Genomic DNA, 19,041 nt, shown 5'->3' on the forward strand with positions numbered 1-19,041 from the left:
TTTAATATAAGGTTATTAATTTATTATGTATGTAATTTGCCAACATTCTTTTAGGAAAACATATTAATACTACGTTCAAAGCAAATTCTAGTAGTAACAATTAAGTACCTACCTCTCTATGCCAATAACTAGAATCAAACTCGTACACTACTGTTTTATTTCATTTTTGTGTCACCTTCGTATGTGAATATAAACTATCTCATTATATTATGTAATTAAGAAATGCTGAAAGTTTTTCTTTACACATTGCGTCTTTTTAAAAACGACAAGGCACGATATAATTTAATGATGTAATTTTTGACCATGAAAAGATTCTCCATTTAGAGATGAAAAAGAACAGATATATTTAAATACCTTCTTATACATGTAAAATGATAACTCAAAATGGTATCTTTGTTTTTACTTAAGCCATCAGTTGGATGTTTTCTTAATTCACTTATTACACACTTAGCATTGTAAGGATGATCAGTAATGAGTATAAGCGTTATAAATGGGGTGCCATGTACCCGTAGTACATAACTAGAGTTACAAATTGAGACTTATGAATAAGCTTATAAGGTTGGGATTGGTATATTTGTTGGAAATGTAAAGGTGCATATACAATAATAAATATTAATTATAAATTGCAATATATAAATTAATAAATAAACACAAAACCCTATTGTTAAGTTCAAGATAGATTTTAAAATAGTTTTCTTATGAATGTTTTGCGTAAAACTGTACTTGTATTATATTTTACTTCCTACTAAAAATAATGAAACAACAACAACAAACATTTAAAATACACTATAACCACTGAATTAATTGGTTCATTACCCTTAACAATAGATCTCCTTTTATGTAAGTCAAAATATAGGTAGTTTTTCATCCGTTTGTTTTAATAGTATTATAGCCACAAAAATCCAGTTCTATAAACATTCCCTATCATTCCTTAAATTTACTAATAATTTGCAACATAACCACAGATGAAGAATTTCTCTACTTACTACGCTTATAATTTTTAATACCCCGCGTGTGTACACGCGCCCCAACAAGAGAGCAGTCGTTAGGGTAGATGACACAAATGAATCATAATGGCGTCAAGGCTCGTAAAGGCTTTTATTGTCGTTCCAGCGCACTCGAGCTAAGTATCATTTGAATGAATGTGGGTTTTTGTTGCGAAGAATTAGGGATATTGCGTAACTCTATCCTAATGTGTTGGTGCAGTACAGTTTTAAATTGCAAGTGACCTTTATGGGTAGATGCGCTTTCGTTATAGAGCCCGTGTAGTCTGGTCGTTTTCGTTTTGATTTTATGAATTTTTCATTATGGAACTAGGATTAAGATTGAACCAATATTTAGTAACTTCAGTGTCAGTAGTATGAGAGAGTTACCCATGAATGACCACACATTCTCAAATAGAGATGCATGCTACAAATTGTTAACCACCGCTGTTATTTAGAATACCTTTTAAAAATTACATAATATTAAGTATGACCAGAACCTTTTCGTTTTTAAGATTTAATAAAATATATCTACAAATTCAATAAAAAATATATAGTGGGAATACCTATTTGGTGGTTAAAATAAAAAGATTCTTAACTAAATATGGGAAGGGTTGAAAAAATAAAACACAGTCTCAAAATAATCTATTTATTGCCATCATTTTAATGTTAATAATAAGTAACTATACATTCATATTTTCCTTTAATATTAAGACGATACGTTACATGTTAAAATAATACATTGTATAATACCATAGTTTTATAAATATTTGAATATTTTAAATTCGATAATTTGCTACTAGTGATTTTTGCTTGCAGCCAAACAAAGTGCAAAATTTAATGGCACAAAAATAAGGCACCTATATATGTAATAGTTCTGTTATAAATATATTTTTTCTTATACATGTTTAATGTATCTTTTATTTTCAATTCCTATAATATTGATTAAAGAAAAATAACACTCTTAACAATATATTATTAGAAAATAAACCCGTACTTTAACTAAAATGGTGACATTCTAATTTTTATTTTATCTTCAAACATAAATTACACAAATCCACTATTTTATCTATTTATAAAGATATTTAAATATGTAGAAATAAGTTTATTTCATAAAATTCGCATTAAAAATATTTATATTATCATAAAGGTAAGGCCACTTTAATTTTATCTACTATTAAAATACATTTCTACATAAAAGATACTAATTCAAAAATATATCATCAATAAAAATACATTTAATGTAAAGGCAACTTTATATTTTTTGTCATTTTTTTATTTTTTATTTTTTCTCAGACAATGCTACATAATATGTATCTTCAATAAATATCAATAAAAATTCAATGTATAGGCAACTTTATATTTTTTGTAATTTTTTTTATATTTTATAATTAGTAGACATATTTTTTGACATTTTTTGTTATTTTTATTTATTATTATTATCCTCAGTAGACATCAATGCTCTCCTGATGATGCACAGTGTCCTGTCGGAACATCTCGACGTCGACTTGGCTGTCAGCTTGCACTAGCTTAGCGCGACCCTCCTTCAAGGGAAAGGTTTTTTTTAATGGAAATTATGCGGTTTTTATGGAAAATTATGGCTTGTATTGTGTTTTAATGATGGTCTAATCAATAAAACACAATACAAGTTCAGAATCAAGTTCTGGGGGTGTGTGTGTGTGGAACAAATGAAAACACTTTAATATAAGTTTATGTAATTTCGTTTGTCATTTATGTAACATGGAATAGTACGCTGTGAAAGGTGAATTTTGTCAGATTTTGAATAATAAAATATTTCTTAAATAGGTAGTTTTAATGAATAAATTTTTAGGACCTAAGGTTCTAGGTGTGTTTGAAAAAAAAGTGGAATTAAAATTCTGTGCATTAAACGAATTTAAATGTGCATAGAAAGATGACCAATTAATGCTGTAAATGGCACTAAAATGTTTTACACTATATTCTACATACATTAATTCAATAAAAAACGTATTTGTTTTAATAAAAATTTATATTGATCAAATTATTATAAATCCAGTTAAATTGAGGTAATTGGTATTTTTTGTCATGTTTTGATAAGTGCAATCAATTATCAACTAAGCATACTAACAAATTGTAATAGAACGCTATTAAATTACAAGATAATGAGCCAGTTTTGCAGCTTCCTGATATATTATTCTATTGAGCCACAGTATAAAAAAGCATACAGTAGTACAACGCCTTTCAATCGCGGAGTACACCTCTAGAAAATGTCGCGATAAACACAACTCAATAATACATACTACATACATAATTTTTACATACTGTTATCAACAAGCAGTAAAACCGGCCCTTAACTATTAATCACTATTCATTCTGTGCCTTAACTACTATTTACCAATATTATTACTTTACATCACATATTTTATACTAAAAGTAGTATAACATCTACATTTCTAAATTTCGATGGCATCAGTTCTTAACTATTTATTTATTTAAGGTCGAGTCTCCACATAGCGAGCATTCCCGCGAAGCAATTGCTTCTCGCTGTGTGGGGATTCGCCTATTAAAGAGTATAGAAATTGTCACTTATAATACCTCAAGAGCTTCAAAATTATCGGGTATTTTCCGATAGGTTCGTTGCAAACAAATGAAGGAGTCAAGTTTTTAGTCAAGGTTAAAAAATCACGAGCGCGAAGCGCGAGTGATTTTTCCTGAAAAACTTGACGACTTTATTTGTTTGCAGGGAACCTTGAGGGAAATGCCAGATAATTTTGAAGCTCGTGTGGTATTCGGGGGATTATTTTTCCGTCCCAAATGTCGGCCAATAATTTCACAATTGAATTGAACCTGTCAGTTTGACGTCAACGACCAGAGAAAATTTTCAAAAAATTATCAGTATAATACCATGTAGGTTGTACCACGTGACGTCGAATGGTGCAACTCTATTGGTCGATATTTGGGTCGGAAAAATAATCAATGTAATATGTAATATCTTAATTATTCACATGTGAATACTATAATTGGTATGATCGAGGATATCATCAATATTGCTTACTTTGGGGTGCATCAGTATGAAGGGCAGTTCTGCGCTCAGTTCCCCGTTCAGTGCTCCGAGGTACAGTTTCACTTTGGCGCTGTAGCTCACTATAATGCCGAATGCATCACGCTGTTCTGGCTCGAGCAATCTGTAAGTTTTTTTATAGAATAAATAAAGTTTTTTAATTTACTGTTTCATTTTTGGGAGATATGAAGTCTACTCTAGTCAAGATGAGAGAGATATAAAAAGGTCTACGGCCAGGGACTTTTTAGGTACAGTTAGTAGTTACACTTAGGCGCTGTTTCGTGCTCTCTATGATTCAAAATTCGTCGCTTACGTTACTTACAATCTCTTGTTTGTATATCTCCTACTAGTAGTCCTATTATTTGATAGGTTGTTGAAATGATAAGACTGATAATGAAGTTAATAACTTTCTTGAATAAGAATTTGAAAATTATAATTTCCATTTCAAAGATGTCACGATGAATTTATAAAATAATTTTAATCTGGTACATTCACCACCTTATTCCATTACGATGTGAAAAGACCTAAATCAATACTATTTTAAAAATGTAGTAGGCCTAAGCCTAACCTTTTAGGATTTAGAAGTTCTTTGAAACAATAGGTTTAACATTCATCAATAATTCACAGGTACCTGTGTTATATGGAGAATCGCCAACGTTGTGTGGCTCAAAGTTTAGTACTATCTGATTAATTCATTCAACAGTATGTAGATTAGTTGGATATTTAAAAATTAATGGTGATAATAGAATTAAATGATTGACAATCTGTTTAGCTTGATGTATACAAAATTAAAAGACAAGGAAATTAGACAAAACAAGTAAGAAATAATCAATGTAGGTCTATCATGTCTGTTAATGTTAATGTTTGTCATTGCGTACTAAGACCCCTGTAGAACCGCCATCCTGTTACAAATGACCCAAAATTTTGTGTCAGTGTTTCGGGTCATTTGTAACAGGATGGCGGTTCTACAGGGGTCTTAGTACGCAATGACAAAAAGAAAAATGATGGTCGGAACGCGATACCGGATACCTTAAGATACTGTAATAATTTATATTAGAGAATCTTAACATAAAATATTATAGTATCTTCACTGTGTGTGACGCGCTTAAAACTCACAGCGTAGTAGAAGCGAGGCTATTGTCCTGCCGCTTGAGCTGCGCGTCCAGTGCGAGCCCGCGGCGATCCCGCAGCGTGCTGAGCTCGGGCCGGAGCTGCACCACCTTCTGCATGCTCGCGCCCGGCTGCAGTGGACAACCGTCCCTGTGGATAAAAAATTGGTTGTCTGTAAAGTCGGTTTACTGACGATAGTTGAACGTGACAACGTCCGATTGTGCTTCTTTGTCGCTCGTTCCGCGCTCTCGCTTGCACTTCAAGCCTATGGAACGCCTCAGAGCGAGGTAACACCGCATGAGTCATGTTTTTTCGTGCGTGCAGCCGGCTCTATCGAATTATAAGACGTTGTCACGTCAAAAATTTATTAGCAACTTCAAATATAACATTACAATAAAAGACGACATGTGACACTCGGGGACTGCCGCGGTAAAGCTATTGCATGCTATGCCTTCAAGCTGTAATAACGGTAGTAACAAATTAATTATTATAGTTGAGGGTAAATCTGTTTCTTTGTAATAAATCAGTCTGTCGTTGAAGCCCGCCTTTCATTTACGTATCATTGGCGACGAGGCAGGATTTTTTTATCTTTGTGTTTCAACTGTTTGTTCTTCGCGAAATCCAAGATGCCTATCGGTAAAATAGAACCTTTCAATTTGAGTTCGAAGCAGTGGCCTGCGTATATACGACGAGTAAATCAGTACATAAAATTGAACGAGATTGGTGACGATTTAAAGGTGTCCATGTTGATAACGGTCGTGGGCGAAGAAACATACGCGTTGATGTGCGATCTATGTGCTCCGAGTTTCCCTGAAAATAAAACTTATGAACAATTAATACAAATTGTGACGGAACATTTGGAACCTCAGCGTTCCGAAATCGCCGAGAGACACGTGTTTCGATTGCGGCGTCAGCGTGCCGGCGAATCGCTCACTGAGTACCTACAGGCGTTAAAGCATCTCGCGGCTACTTGCAATTTTGGTAAATGCAGTTCGTGTTCAACTCTGGAAGAGAACTTGCGCGATCAATTCGTGTCGGGGCTATCGAACGATGCGATGCGCTCCAGAATATTCGCCGAGAAAAAAATTCAGTACAAGGAGGCCGTGGAACTCGCGCTAGCTTTAGAGGCTGCGGAGAAGCATGCAGAAGTGAGCGGCTCCACCGGGGCGGGGACGACGGATTCAACGGCGGCGGCGAGCGGCGAGGCGGGCGAGGGCCTGCACTACGCGCGCGGCGGCGGCGGCTCGGCCGGCCAGCGCGCGCGGCCGCTGCGGGCTGCCGGCGCGCGGGGCGCGGGCCGCACGCTCGAGGCGCGGCCGGCCGCCGGCGCGGAGGCGCTCGGTCACCGCGGGCGCAACTGTTGGCGCTGCGGCAAGGCGCATGCGGCAGAAAAGTGTCGGTTTAAGCATTACAACTGTGATGAGTGCGGCCAGCGGGGCCATATTAAAGTGATGTGCAAACGAGTGTCAGGTCGTCAAAATTTCGTAAGCGACGAGTCGGACGACGGTTTGTACAACATCGACGTTACGACACGAGGTAACCAACCATTCTTTGTTGACTTGTTAATTGACAATAAACTTATTCAATGTGAAGTGGACACGGGCAGTCGTATTTCGGCAATAAGCGAGGATATGTATAATCGTTTGTTCTCGCATAAATTAATAAAAACTGATAATTTAATTTTACGTTGTTATTCGGGTTCACGAATTCAGTCTCTGGGTTTCATCGAGGTGGACGTACGTCTAGGCAGAGTGTATAAAAAAGAATTACGATTATATGTTATTAAACAGGGCGCACGGCCTTTATTAGGAAGAGAGTGGATGCGCGCGTTAAACATTACAGAAATCCGCCTCAATGAAATCAGTGAGGATGAATTCGTGAACCAGTTATGTAAAGAATTCCCAGAAGTATTTTGTGATAAGTTAGGCACTTGTAAACAAACAATTCGATTACGACTCGCGGATAGCGAACCGGTTTATGTGCGAGCGAGACCGGTGCCGCTAGCGCTGCGCGAGAGGGTTGAGAAGGAGCTAGCTCGTCTCGAGGCTGACGGCTCGATCTATCGCGTTGAATATTCAGACTACGGGACCCCGATCGTACCCGTTGTAAAAAAGAATGGGGAAATTCGAATCTGTGGTGATTACAAAATTACAATTAATCCAAAATTAAAGAGGGATTTTTATCCGTTACCGCGTATTGAAGAATTGTTTGCTAACTTAAGGGGAGGCGAGAAATTTACAAAGATTGATTTAACACACGCTTATGAACAGTGCATTCTTTCGGATGATTCACAACCGTACACCGCTATCACTACGCATATGGGCACGTTTGCATACCGGCGCACCCCGTACGGTTTATCTTGTATACCCGAAAAATTTCAAAAATTAATGGAAGAAACCCTCCGGGGAGTGACGGGATGTGTCGTATTTTTAGATGATATCTGTATAACGGGTTCTAATAATTCGGAACATATGAAAAATTTGAAATTAGTGCTCGAACGGTTACGGGAAATGGGGCTCACTGTTAAATTAAGTAAATGTAAATTTTTGCAAGATTATGTGAAATATTTAGGGTTTATTATAAATAAGGAGGGATTACGGCCGGATCCAGAAAAGTTGGAAGCTATTTCCAGTGCACCCACACCTAATAATGTTTCGCAACTTAAGAGTTTCCTAGGCATGCTTAACTATTACGGTCGATTTATTCCTAATTTAAGTACTATATTACAACCTTTACATAATTTATTAAAGAAGGACGTGAACTGGAAATGGGATTCAAACTGTAGGGAAGCGTTTAATGAGGCAAAGCGATCACTCTTAAACGAACGGTGTTTGGCACATTATGAGGAAGGACGCGAGTTAGTATTAGCGGTGGATAGTAGCGCGTACGGGCTGGGCGCTGTGCTGGCGCATCGCTACGCGGACGGCAGCGAGCGGCCGGTAAGCTGTGTGTCGCGCACGCTTAACTCGGCTGAACGTAATTACAGCCAACTTGACAAAGAAGCGCTCGCTATTTTGTTCGGTGTAACGAAACACCATCAGTATTTATTCGGTAGACGATTCACGTTACGCACAGATCACCAACCACTAACATATATTTTTGGCAGTAAGGGCGGTATTCCACAGACGGCAGCGAGCCGTTTGCAGCGTTGGGCAGCGCGTCTGGCTGCATACGATTTTAAGATTGAATTTGTTAGGTCAGCGGACAACGGGCCGGCTGATGCGTTATCGAGGTTACCGTTAACACGGGAGGGTCGCATTACAGACTCCGTAGATTATTTAAATTTAGTTGCGGACGCATTACCTGTTTGTTACAGCGATGTCGCCGCGGAAACGGAACGTGACAACTTATTGTGTAAAATTAAGCGGTATATTATTTTTGGCTGGCCGCTTAGTCCGAGTTGCGATGAGGAGAAACCCTATTTTGCTAGAAAACAGGATTTTGTAGTTGAACAGGGGTGCGTTATATATAAATATAGAATAGTCATTCCTTTCGTTTTACAAAACAAAATTTTAGAGGAGATTCATGAGGGGCACCTTGGTATGAATAAAATGAAAACCTTATCACGAAATTATGTATACTGGGCGAGTTTAGATAAGGATATTGAAGAAACATGTAGGTCGTGTCCGGCGTGCCGCTCGGTGCTGGACGCGCCGGCGCGCACACAGCTGCACCCGTGGGAGTTCCCGCTGCACCCGTGGCAGCGCGTTCACGCAGATTTTGCAGATTGCGGGGGTGTACGCTATTTAATTTTAGTGGACGCGCATTCTAAGTGGATTGAAGCTTATTCAATGCGGTATACGAACGCAGATTTCACTATAAAAGTTTTGAGAGACATATTCGCAAGATTCGGTCTACCATCGCAACTGGTAACTGATAACGGTCCACCTTTTTCTTCGTATGAGTTTAAGACTTATTGTAAAAATAATTGTATTAGGCACACGACTTCGGCCCCTTATCGGCCACAAGGGAACGGGGCGGCGGAAAACGCCGTCAAGATAATTAAAAAAACAATTAAAAGAGCGTTATTTGAAGGCGAGGACGTGAGCACAGCACTAAATAAATTTCTTTTGAAATATCGCAATTGTGAGCACGCCACGACGGGTATATCACCAGCATTAGCACTACAAGGACGACGCCTACGCAGTCGCCTGGACGCATTGCGACCCGACGTGGCGGCTGCGGTTCGCGATAAACAAGAAAAGCAAATCGCGCGCAGTTCGGCGACGTTACGGGAGTTTAGCGTGGGGGATGCTGTGCTCGCGAGGGACTATAGGTCTAAGGAAGATAAGTGGGTAGAGGGCACTGTTTCTAAAAAGACAGGACCGGTTTCATATAAAGTCGAGTTAGGGAACGGCATCGAGTGGCGAAGGCACGTCGATCAAATAATATCCGCGAAAAATAGGTTCTCGTTAACACGAACTAATGCCACCTGTTCAAACGACGCGGGTGACCTTGAGGCCGGTAAAAAACTCGAGGGGGAGACGTGGGAAGACGCAGCCAGTGGTGATGAAACAAATCACCAGTCTGAGACAGCAGGGCTGTCCAGGCAGTCCCCACCGGCCCGCGTAGAGGCGGCACCGACGGCGTCGCACGGGATAAATCAGTCTGTCGTTGAAGCCCGCCTTTCATTTACGTATCACAAGCCACACCTCCGAGCCCGTCGGAGTGGGGAGCGTGAGGTTTTTTACGTTACGGAATTTCTGGAGTCGATCCTCGCGCTCGAGGCCCGCGATAGAAGCTTTGCAATAGCTTAAAAATCGTATGATATTCAGTTTTGTAGCATTCAAATCTATGCTAATATTAAAGCTGAAGAGTTTGTTTGTTTGAACGCGCTAATCTCAGGAACTTACTGGTCCGATTTGAAAATCTTTTGGTGTTATATAGCCCATTTATCGAGGAAGGCTACGGGCCCAGGCTTTAGGATTATCATCACACTAAGACCAACAGGAGCGGAGTCACGCAGGAGCACAACTAGTGTTTTATAAATTGTAATAAATTTTTAAGAGTAAAAAAATTCGATCATGAGCCTGGATTCGAACCCTCGTCTCCTCCTCTACCCCTAGGCCATCTCTATCGTGATCTCTATCTTCTTCTACTCTTTCGATTTTATTTGTCTGTCTAATTTTTCTATTCTCTGCGTTTCCGTCCCTTTTACAAGCGCGTGATTTGGGCTTGTTAGAGGTAGACTACTATTCTTATTAAACAGGTGATTAGAATAGTTGATCTTTAAATATTGTTTTCGTAGCAAAAATAGCTATATAAAGTTCTTGTGAAGCGAAATTTGTTTTATTTATAGTCACATCCACAGAACACGTCATTTACAATATGTAGTATGTAGTTACATAATGTGTTTTAGGAAACTTCAAATAAAGAAAACAGAAATATCATATGATTAAATTTGCCAAAAAAATCGATAAACCAAGTGATACCTGCCTTCCACAGGAAGATCTTAATCGGCTTATTCAATGGTGTGCACTCAATGATATGCAGTTGAACCCCAAAAAATGTTACCATATGAAATTTTCTAGAAAGAACTCTGCAGTGCATTCAAAGTATTACATTGGAAACCAGGTAGTGCAGGAGGTAGACACAATCAGGGACCTCGGTGTCCTGTTTGATAAATCCCTGACCTTTCTACCTCATATTGAGAATGTAACAAAAAAAGCCTCCCAAATGCTAGGGTTCATTTTAAGAAATACAAAAAATTTTGGTTTGGTCCGAACTAAAATTATTTTATACAACTGCTTGGTACGAAGCGCCTTGGAATACTGTAGTTCCGTTTGGAGACCCCACTATGCTACTCACATGCTAAGACTAGAAAGGGTACAAAAAAGATTCCTATGGCACTTAGCTTTTTCTGAAGGGAAGCTGAGACAACTACCCACATATAAAACACGCTTAAACCATTTTAAAATACGTGCTTTGCATATACGTTACAGCATTATTGATGCATCGTTTCTATACAAACTTCTAAGAAATAAAATTGACTGCCCCAGTTTATTGAGCCAAATCAGATTTCGCGTGCCATATAGATATCCCCGTAACTGTATCACACCTTTTTACCCTCCAATACGACGAACTGTTCTTGGTTCTAATTCACCACTTCTTAAAATGTATAAAATTTTGAATGAGTGTAGTGATTTAATAGATATAAACTATGATAGCCTCAGTATATTCGTGAACAAAATCTCAGAACACTATATTAATTTAATTTAGGATCGCTTAGCTTATACAAATTTAAAATGTTTAGTCAATTTAGATTTATAAGTTAAATATTTAAATTTTTTTGTTTTCTCATAGATATCTCAACGTAAAAAAATAATTTAGATGTAAGATACTATCACTGTTTTCTTTTTTAATTTTTTTTTTTTTCCAATTAATCCTTGTATTGTCATTACATGTAACCGTTTTATTTCGCATGTGGTGTTAGCCTTTAAGTAGTTATTACATTTATGTAAGTTATTTTGTAATCTTTTTTTCTGTATGTTTGTATTGATGTAAATAACTGTTGGCTGACCTTAAATAAATAAATAAATAAAATAAATGATTAGTTACACAGACTATGTGTGTTGAGAAACTTCTAATCAAGAAAATAGAAATGCAAGATATAGGTAATGTTAAGTTAAACATATGCATCGCCTAATTATATCTACTTATTAAATATGTGTGGTGTGTAAACGCTATTTAGAGAAACGTTGGTGCAGCCTGGAATTTCTGAATACGTGTAATTAGATTTGGTTTGTAAACGAACTGCATCTCAGAAATATAATGTATTTAGGAATCAAATATTTGCTTGTATATTATCTGTTACAAATACGTGAAAGTCGTTGTGCAAAATACTTCAAAACAAGAGACAAACTGAAAAAACATTAGAGATTCAAAAGTAATGATAATTCCAGTAGACACAAATTATTTCGAGTTTGGACAACCGATACAAGATAACAGTGAAATTATAATTAAACAGATAAGTATTTAAAGTACTAATTGATATTAAATTAGATTTGGTCTTGACTGGCTTTTTTTTACCATAGCATCCCCTCGTGCCTTAGGAACTCTTGTCATTGCGGTGCATTTCAATTGCCTTCCTACCAACCTTTCCGGATCTAAAATTTTCCCACCAGTTTCCCTAACACTTATCTATATAAACTATTAACTTTCCGCCCGCGGCTTCGCCCGCGTTTTCAAGAAAAACCCGCGTAGTTCCCGGTCCGTGGTATTTCCGGGATAAAACCTATCCTATCTGTTAATCCAAGTTACCCTCTATATGTGTGCCAAGTTGTTCAATAGTATTTGCGTGAAAGAATAACAAACATATACATACACATTTTCGCATTTATAATATTACAAGTAGGAAGTATAGGACAGAATAGGATAGGCTATTCGCTCACACATCCATCCTCGAATTTATAATTTCGCATTTATAATATTAGTAAATAAATAAAAAAATAAAATAAATATTAAAGGACATTATTACACAAATCGACCTACAGTAAGCTCGATTAAGGCTCGTGTTGTGGGTACCTACTAGGCGACGATAAATATAATATTTTATAAATACATATATAGATATAGATAACACCCAGACCCAAGAACAAATAATCGAGTTCATCACACAAATATTTGCCCTGACCGGGGATCGAACCCGGGACCGTCGGCTCAGTAGGCAGTTACTTTACCACTGCGCCAACCGCGTCGTTGTCGTAGTAGGAAGGATAGTAGGATTTATAAAAAAATGTTGTGTGGTTTTATGAAACCACGGTAAAAGTGAAACTGTTCGAACGGTTCCGAACACTGCTTTGTGTAGCGCATGTCGCGTGACGGTCGTATCGCGTGTATCGCGGCTGCCGAGTAGGTATACCTACTCGGCAGCCGCGATACACGCGACATGCGCTACACAGACCAAAAAGTTTGAGACGATGTAATAAAAGTTTCACTTTAAAACTCACTGTGTCTCCACACTGCACACCACATTCCGGTACTGCCCGTTCTGGAACAGCACCACGTCCACAGACTGCAGGATGCAAGCCTTGATCTTCTTCACCACCTTGTTGCTGTGGTTCCGCACGCTTATGTTGATGGCTATTGTCTCCCCGTGGATGTACAGCTGGGAAGGTTAGTGCATTATCGAAATATTAATGCAAAGGGCATTTTATAGGATCATGGATAATTTGTGGACCGTTTTGTGCATGATCAATTTGAAATGTTTTCACTCATTTATCTATACTAATATTATAAAGCTGAAAAGTTTGTTTGTTTGTTTGAACGCGCTAATCTCGGGAACTACTGGTCCGATTTAAAAAAATTCTTTCGGTGTTAGATAGCTCATTTATCGAGGAAGGCTATAGGCTCATCATCACGCTACAACCAACAGGAGAGGAGCCACGGGGGTGAAACCGCGCGGAGCGGCTAGTATATTATATTATTTCCACACAATTGTGTTGACAGGAAAATTTGTAAGGCCCGGCGCAGATATGACGAAGCGCAGCGCAGCGCATTTTTAATTGTCAATCTATTTTCGACAATTAAAAAGACTAAGACATTATATCCAAATTAACAAATTTTGATTTATAAAAAGATTTTATCGTGACTTATAACCAGAATTCATGATTTAATTAGTTCATCACTTACCTGCTTATCCAAGGTGAGTTCCAGTTCGAGCTGTCCCGGAGACAGCATGAAGTCCTTCCTCACCACAGTGCACGGTTGGGGTCCTGGCTTGTTTGGTGCGAACTGCACCTTGCGGATACCCAGGGCTACAGTGCTCCTATGTTTATAAAAGACGCATATTTACAGTTGAAATTATATTGGCAGGATCAAATAAAAGTTTAATTTAGAATTATGTACTGAAAGAGAACAAAATTTCTTAGAGTGTAGAGAAGTAGAGTGTTTATAAATACATAAAATATCTGAAGGAACGTGAATACCTTTCCGTTTAGAATTGGTATGATGCTTGCAGGTTATTTTATTCACTTAATTATAAGTAATATTATAAGTAACTTATTTGTACCACGCAATAATGTCATTTTTTCACCTTTCTTAATCAGTCTCCTGGACTATATTGTACTATACCTGCGATGGGAGCGATCAATCTCCGTGTCTCCCACAAACAGCTTGATGTAGTACTGCACTCCACATGGCTCGCCCTCATCTTCCAACCCTGGCTGTAAGGTCACAGAGCCAGGAGACCCAGCGGGGACTGACAGACGGAATGGAAGCGCGGTTTCACCGAGCTTTTTCATCAGTCTCTCCTAGGATACGAAATACGATACTTGAGCCTAAGTAAAATTTTATAAAATTGAACTCTTTCGAAAACAATTGAAAATAGAAACTGTCTACTGCTGAGATGGCGATCAATTCAAAAATTACCAAAGGGTATGTAAAAAGCAACATAATTCTTCAAAAAACTTCTTTTCTTCTCTCATTCTTGAATAGCCTTATGCCAAATTTAACACTCATTTAAGGGAAAATATCTATACCTATTGAAGATAGATCTATTAGCCGGTAACAATAATACATTTTAAGCCAACCAATTTATCAAACACTTGAAACAAATTGAACAATTTAAGGGTGCCATTTAAGGTCCTAATGGTCACGACCCTGGATCGGGAATCAAAAGGATATTTGAAACCGTCTGTATTGTATAACGTGTGCCCGCACTTAAGGCTTTGGGAAGTATTGATGACAGGCCTCAATAGTAAGATATATCCGATATCTAATTGGCCATGTCTGGTAAGGTGGCAAATTAGATAATTTACGCTACTAAGCTTAGTATAGAACAAATAAAGGGCGTTTCGTTACGTTCAAGCGAATAAGTAAGAAACTTCATCAGTTTTTAGTCAGAATATGAAAAAATCTAGACCCAAGAGAAAGGCGCACAAAAGTATACCAATACAGTAAACAAAATAATACAGTTAGTCCCTTTTCCAATTTTTACCTTCTAATGTCAATCATAATAATCACTAGATTAAACGCACAATAGAGATATTGAACCATACACAGCGTGCATTGAAATTGATTATAACCAGCATATTACGATACACAATGCCATTTGTAAATTATAAGTACTAGCATAGACTAATATACTCTATTAGTCCATGGTACTAGTTACAATTAATTTAATAACATTTATACCTTGAAAAACTAATTAGTTTATAGAAATTTACATACAAAAAAATTGATTATCTCGATTTATTTTTAAGCAGTTAATTTATTAAACAACTGAAAAAAAATCTGTTTAAATCTTTGTAGAGAAAATTCATTCTACACATAAAGCCACGTGCATTAACTAGTTTTGAAATTATATATGAAATGAATTTCTCCGCCAAAGCCCCATTTACTTCTTCATTACACGCCCCCGGCTGAACTCGACTCGCTCGCTTATAATTATTCGGTAAATAATTTCCCACACCGCATTATTGCGTTATAAGATTTCATCCAAGTATGTAACTACGTTAAACGTTGTATTGTAAAATCCGCTTTTCAAGAACCATGAGCTAATCCCCAAATAGATTTCATTTACCACGGAGCTGGCGTTCAACCGCGCTCATCTAATTATTGTTAGCGCTGGTTAATACGCGCCGTAAAGTAATAAGGATGAATGATTAAACAGCTGCTTCAGTCTTATATAATCCTTATAGGAAGAGGGTAATGACTTCATTTGGAATTGGGGTGAGGTTACTGAGTTGGCATTCAATTCGGTGCTTTTGAACGTCTTTGATTGGTAAAGATTTGGCAATGTTATTTGTAATCATGTAATTTTTTTTTAAAAAGGCTTCTATGTAACAGTATAAGAATTACTGAATAGTAAAATCATTTTCATATGAAAATAGATCAATAGTTTCTATCTAGTAACATCAGAATTACAAAGTTCAGATATGACATTATTATTTAAAGGTGCAACAGTCAACAGATAGAAAAATTTCGTAAACTAAAACTATTCGCCCCTAATACTTATGCCTCAAATAATACTCATACCTGAGTACGAGTCAGATCATAGGACCGCTTTTCAGGGGCTGGATAGATCTGGTCGGAAGCGAGGTACAGCTCCTTGTGGAAGTTGACGCCCATGACCTCATCCTCTTCACGACCATAACGGAAGGTACACACCACTTGGGCAAAGACCTTACGACCTCGGACGTACTCATCGTCCACTACTACAATGCCATCTGTAATTGTGTGTAATATAATTAATATTTATGTCTGAACGATATTATAAGAGTGTGCAAAGAGCGCGGAATAATTGAGAATCTTGCAGTATGAAATAATCTTCTTGAAAGCTTTCATATAGCATCGATTTAATGACGACTTAGAGTATTGTATTTGTTGTACCAAGAAGATATGTAATAAAGAAATTGATTCATTATTATACTATTTTATTATTATTCCTTTTCGAAATATTAGTAAATATTAAATTGTATATAAGCACAACGGTCAATAGATATTATAATAAGACAGAATCAAATTTTTCACCAAAATATTAAGGAATTATAAAAACCTAACACGCAGATATTAATGTGGTTGGTTGCGCAAATCGCGTATAATCTAATGCGTAATAGGTCAATATGATATTATTCCAGGATATTATATCGTTAACTATTAAATTATTAACACACTAATAATCAGGCCAAGGATTTATTTAGTGTTAATAATGCTATATAATATGTAATCATGTTTCTAAATCCCTTGGAACTTATTTATATTCTGTAAAATAATTCGAGTATAAAAACAAACATAGTTTATTGTTCCCGACACTCGAAGATAAATTGTTTATCGAACACAAATAATGCTATTCAATTAAAATGTTTATTGTTTGTTTCCTTTTGTAAACACAATATTGTAGAATTTGTAGATTATATTGTTGATGTACAATATCACCTTACAGTAGAGAAATCATTTCTTGCTACTGACGACTATTTTAATATGTCACTTTATAATCTTCCGACTCAATTGAAATGAAAATACATAATAAAACAAAAAAATTACGTAACATAATTATTTCACATCCTAAAATTCGGCCAAACTGAGCATCATTAAAAATTCCACCATTACCAAAGTTATCACGATTAATCCGAAAGGCAAAAGGTTTTGCAAACATGAAGGCGAACTACAAACACTGCTTAATAGGTGCTATTAAAGTCGTATCTGTTAGAAGGAGCATGCCAGTCTTGCATGATGATGGATAGCTTCAGCTGTTGCGATCTTAGTCGTTAACTTCGTATTTGTAAACAACTTGCGCTACATTCGTTTCTGTTTTGATTTTCTAGAAGGTTCCTTGATTGTTGGAACGGTTTTAAGTTTCTTTAAAGCAAGAAAGTTTCAAATCACCGTTAGGTACAAACTTTTTGTAAATAATTGTTTCATTTACTACACCTTCGGTCAATACTAATTTACGTTTACTTAAAAACCCGAAAACACGAAGCATAGAATTTCTTTAGTTTAAGTATCTTAAATTACAGTTAAAATTTTGATGTGATATCACCAACATCAGCTCATTATGTTCCCACTGCAGGGACAAGGACCTCGTAGAGGAGTAGACGATGTGAAATAATCCATGGTAACTTTTAGAACTTTAAGAATTTACGCATAGATTACATACGCGGAAAGTTTTCACCTTATTTTTCATCTCATAATATCGAAAAAAAACTGACCTATAGGTTCAACATAAGAAATGTGATCCACGAAGTCCCGCTTCGGCATATACAGGGTGATTTTTCCATTAGGAGAGCACTTTTTATACACTTTAAAATTGTAAACCATGTTGAAGTCACTTGTATACGATTTTTCTGTTCACCGACACTGAAAGTGTATAGCTGAATGCGACATGGACTGTGTTCCTTCACGATTTATAGAGGATTACGAACGTGCGAGGCTTCTAAGCCCCGGTAATCGCATTTGTCTCATTAAAAGAATGACCCTTCTCTAAGGACAACACCCACGTGCTTATTTACTTCAAAGATTTCACTGTAACTTCAGTACGTCTCATATTTTATGAACATCTTGGCCTAGAACCAGATAATGTCATGTTTTTAGAAGAAAATAAATCGTTAAAGTATGTACAAATACAGTGTAGATTTTAAAAGCAATTTAATTTATAATTGAATGTTTATTATATAAAATGTTTAAGAAAGTCTTAAGTATTTCAATATTGCTTTCTTATATTATTATGTACATTATTTTAATGAACATTTTAGAGTCGTGGTTGATAGTAATTTATTAATTTGAACAAGGTTGTAATTTGTATTTATTATTAAGTACTCTATCTTGGTTAATTTGATAGCAAGTGGGCAATTTGTGAATTACCTAGTAAAGTTCAATTAGGCAAATGATTTATTATTTCAATGTCTTAATAAATTCATTTATATCCATAAGGTTTACCCGATCTACCTAAAATTATTTAATATAATCGGTATTTAAGTAACAAATTAAATTTTCATTACACCTAGGTTTCTAACTAAATACATCACAACGTAAGTTTAATATTTAAGAATATATTTACATAGTTTGTACATAGTTTATAAATTTCAACCAATTCAGTACGAAATGTATTTCTAAAATTTATCCTAATCTTGACGAAAAAATTAGACTGATAGAAATCAGTGTAATTTCTTCGTCAAGATTAGGATAATTTTTGGAAATACCTACATCTTCATTATTACTAAAAATAAAAATGATAGGTGACTAAATGATAAAGGTATGATAAATTGTGATCAATCTGATCATACGTCAGTATCATGCTTAAATAAATGATGCAAAATACATTCACAATGTATATTATGTTTATACGTACAAATGCGCAAGCATCTTCGATTAATAGTAAATATAAACATAGTGTAGGTGCGTGAAGAAACCTTACTATTCAGTCGGCTTAATGTAAGCTCCGATTTTCGCCAAAACGTATCAAGTAGG

The 19,041-nt window shown here is 36.4% G+C and overlaps 1 protein-coding gene across 1 annotated transcript; it reads right to left on the reverse strand.

The window, feature by feature from the left end:
* Nucleotides 1–2,401: 2,401 nt before the first annotated feature.
* Nucleotides 2,402–17,936, reverse strand: Arr1 (arrestin 1). Its single transcript, XM_090110522.1, has 8 exons — nt 17,784–17,936; nt 16,111–16,301; nt 14,206–14,384; nt 13,765–13,900; nt 13,083–13,240; nt 5,140–5,283; nt 4,018–4,147; nt 2,402–2,527 (listed from the first exon to the last, which is right to left on the reverse strand). The coding sequence occupies exons 1-8, from the start codon at nt 17,890–17,892 to the stop codon at nt 2,429–2,431; spliced, it is 1,146 nt and encodes a 381-aa protein (XP_089966648.1). The 5' UTR covers nt 17,893–17,936; the 3' UTR covers nt 2,402–2,428.
* Nucleotides 17,937–19,041: the final 1,105 nt, after the last annotated feature.

The sequence above is a fragment of the Colias eurytheme genome, chromosome 2, assembly GCF_061535395.1.
Source record: "Colias eurytheme isolate Ceu_HAF_F1 chromosome 2, ilColEury1 Martin Lab GWU primary, whole genome shotgun sequence".
Classification (NCBI taxonomy): domain Eukaryota; kingdom Metazoa; phylum Arthropoda; class Insecta; order Lepidoptera; family Pieridae; genus Colias; species Colias eurytheme.

Bases quoted from the DNA above. Each gene is read 5' to 3' on its own strand.
- Arr1 (XM_090110522.1), bottom strand. From the start codon at position 17,892: ATGGTTTACAATTTTAAAGTGTATAAAAAGTGCTCTCCTAATGGAAAA. The intron at 16,302-17,783 runs GTCAGTTTTTTT...ACACAATTACAG, and splicing joins TTCTTATGTTGAACCTATAG to ATGGCATTGTAGTAGTGGAC. The intron at 2,528-4,017 runs GTAAGCAATATT...TTTCCCTTGAAG, and splicing joins TCATACTGATGCACCCCAAA to GAGGGTCGCGCTAAGCTAGT.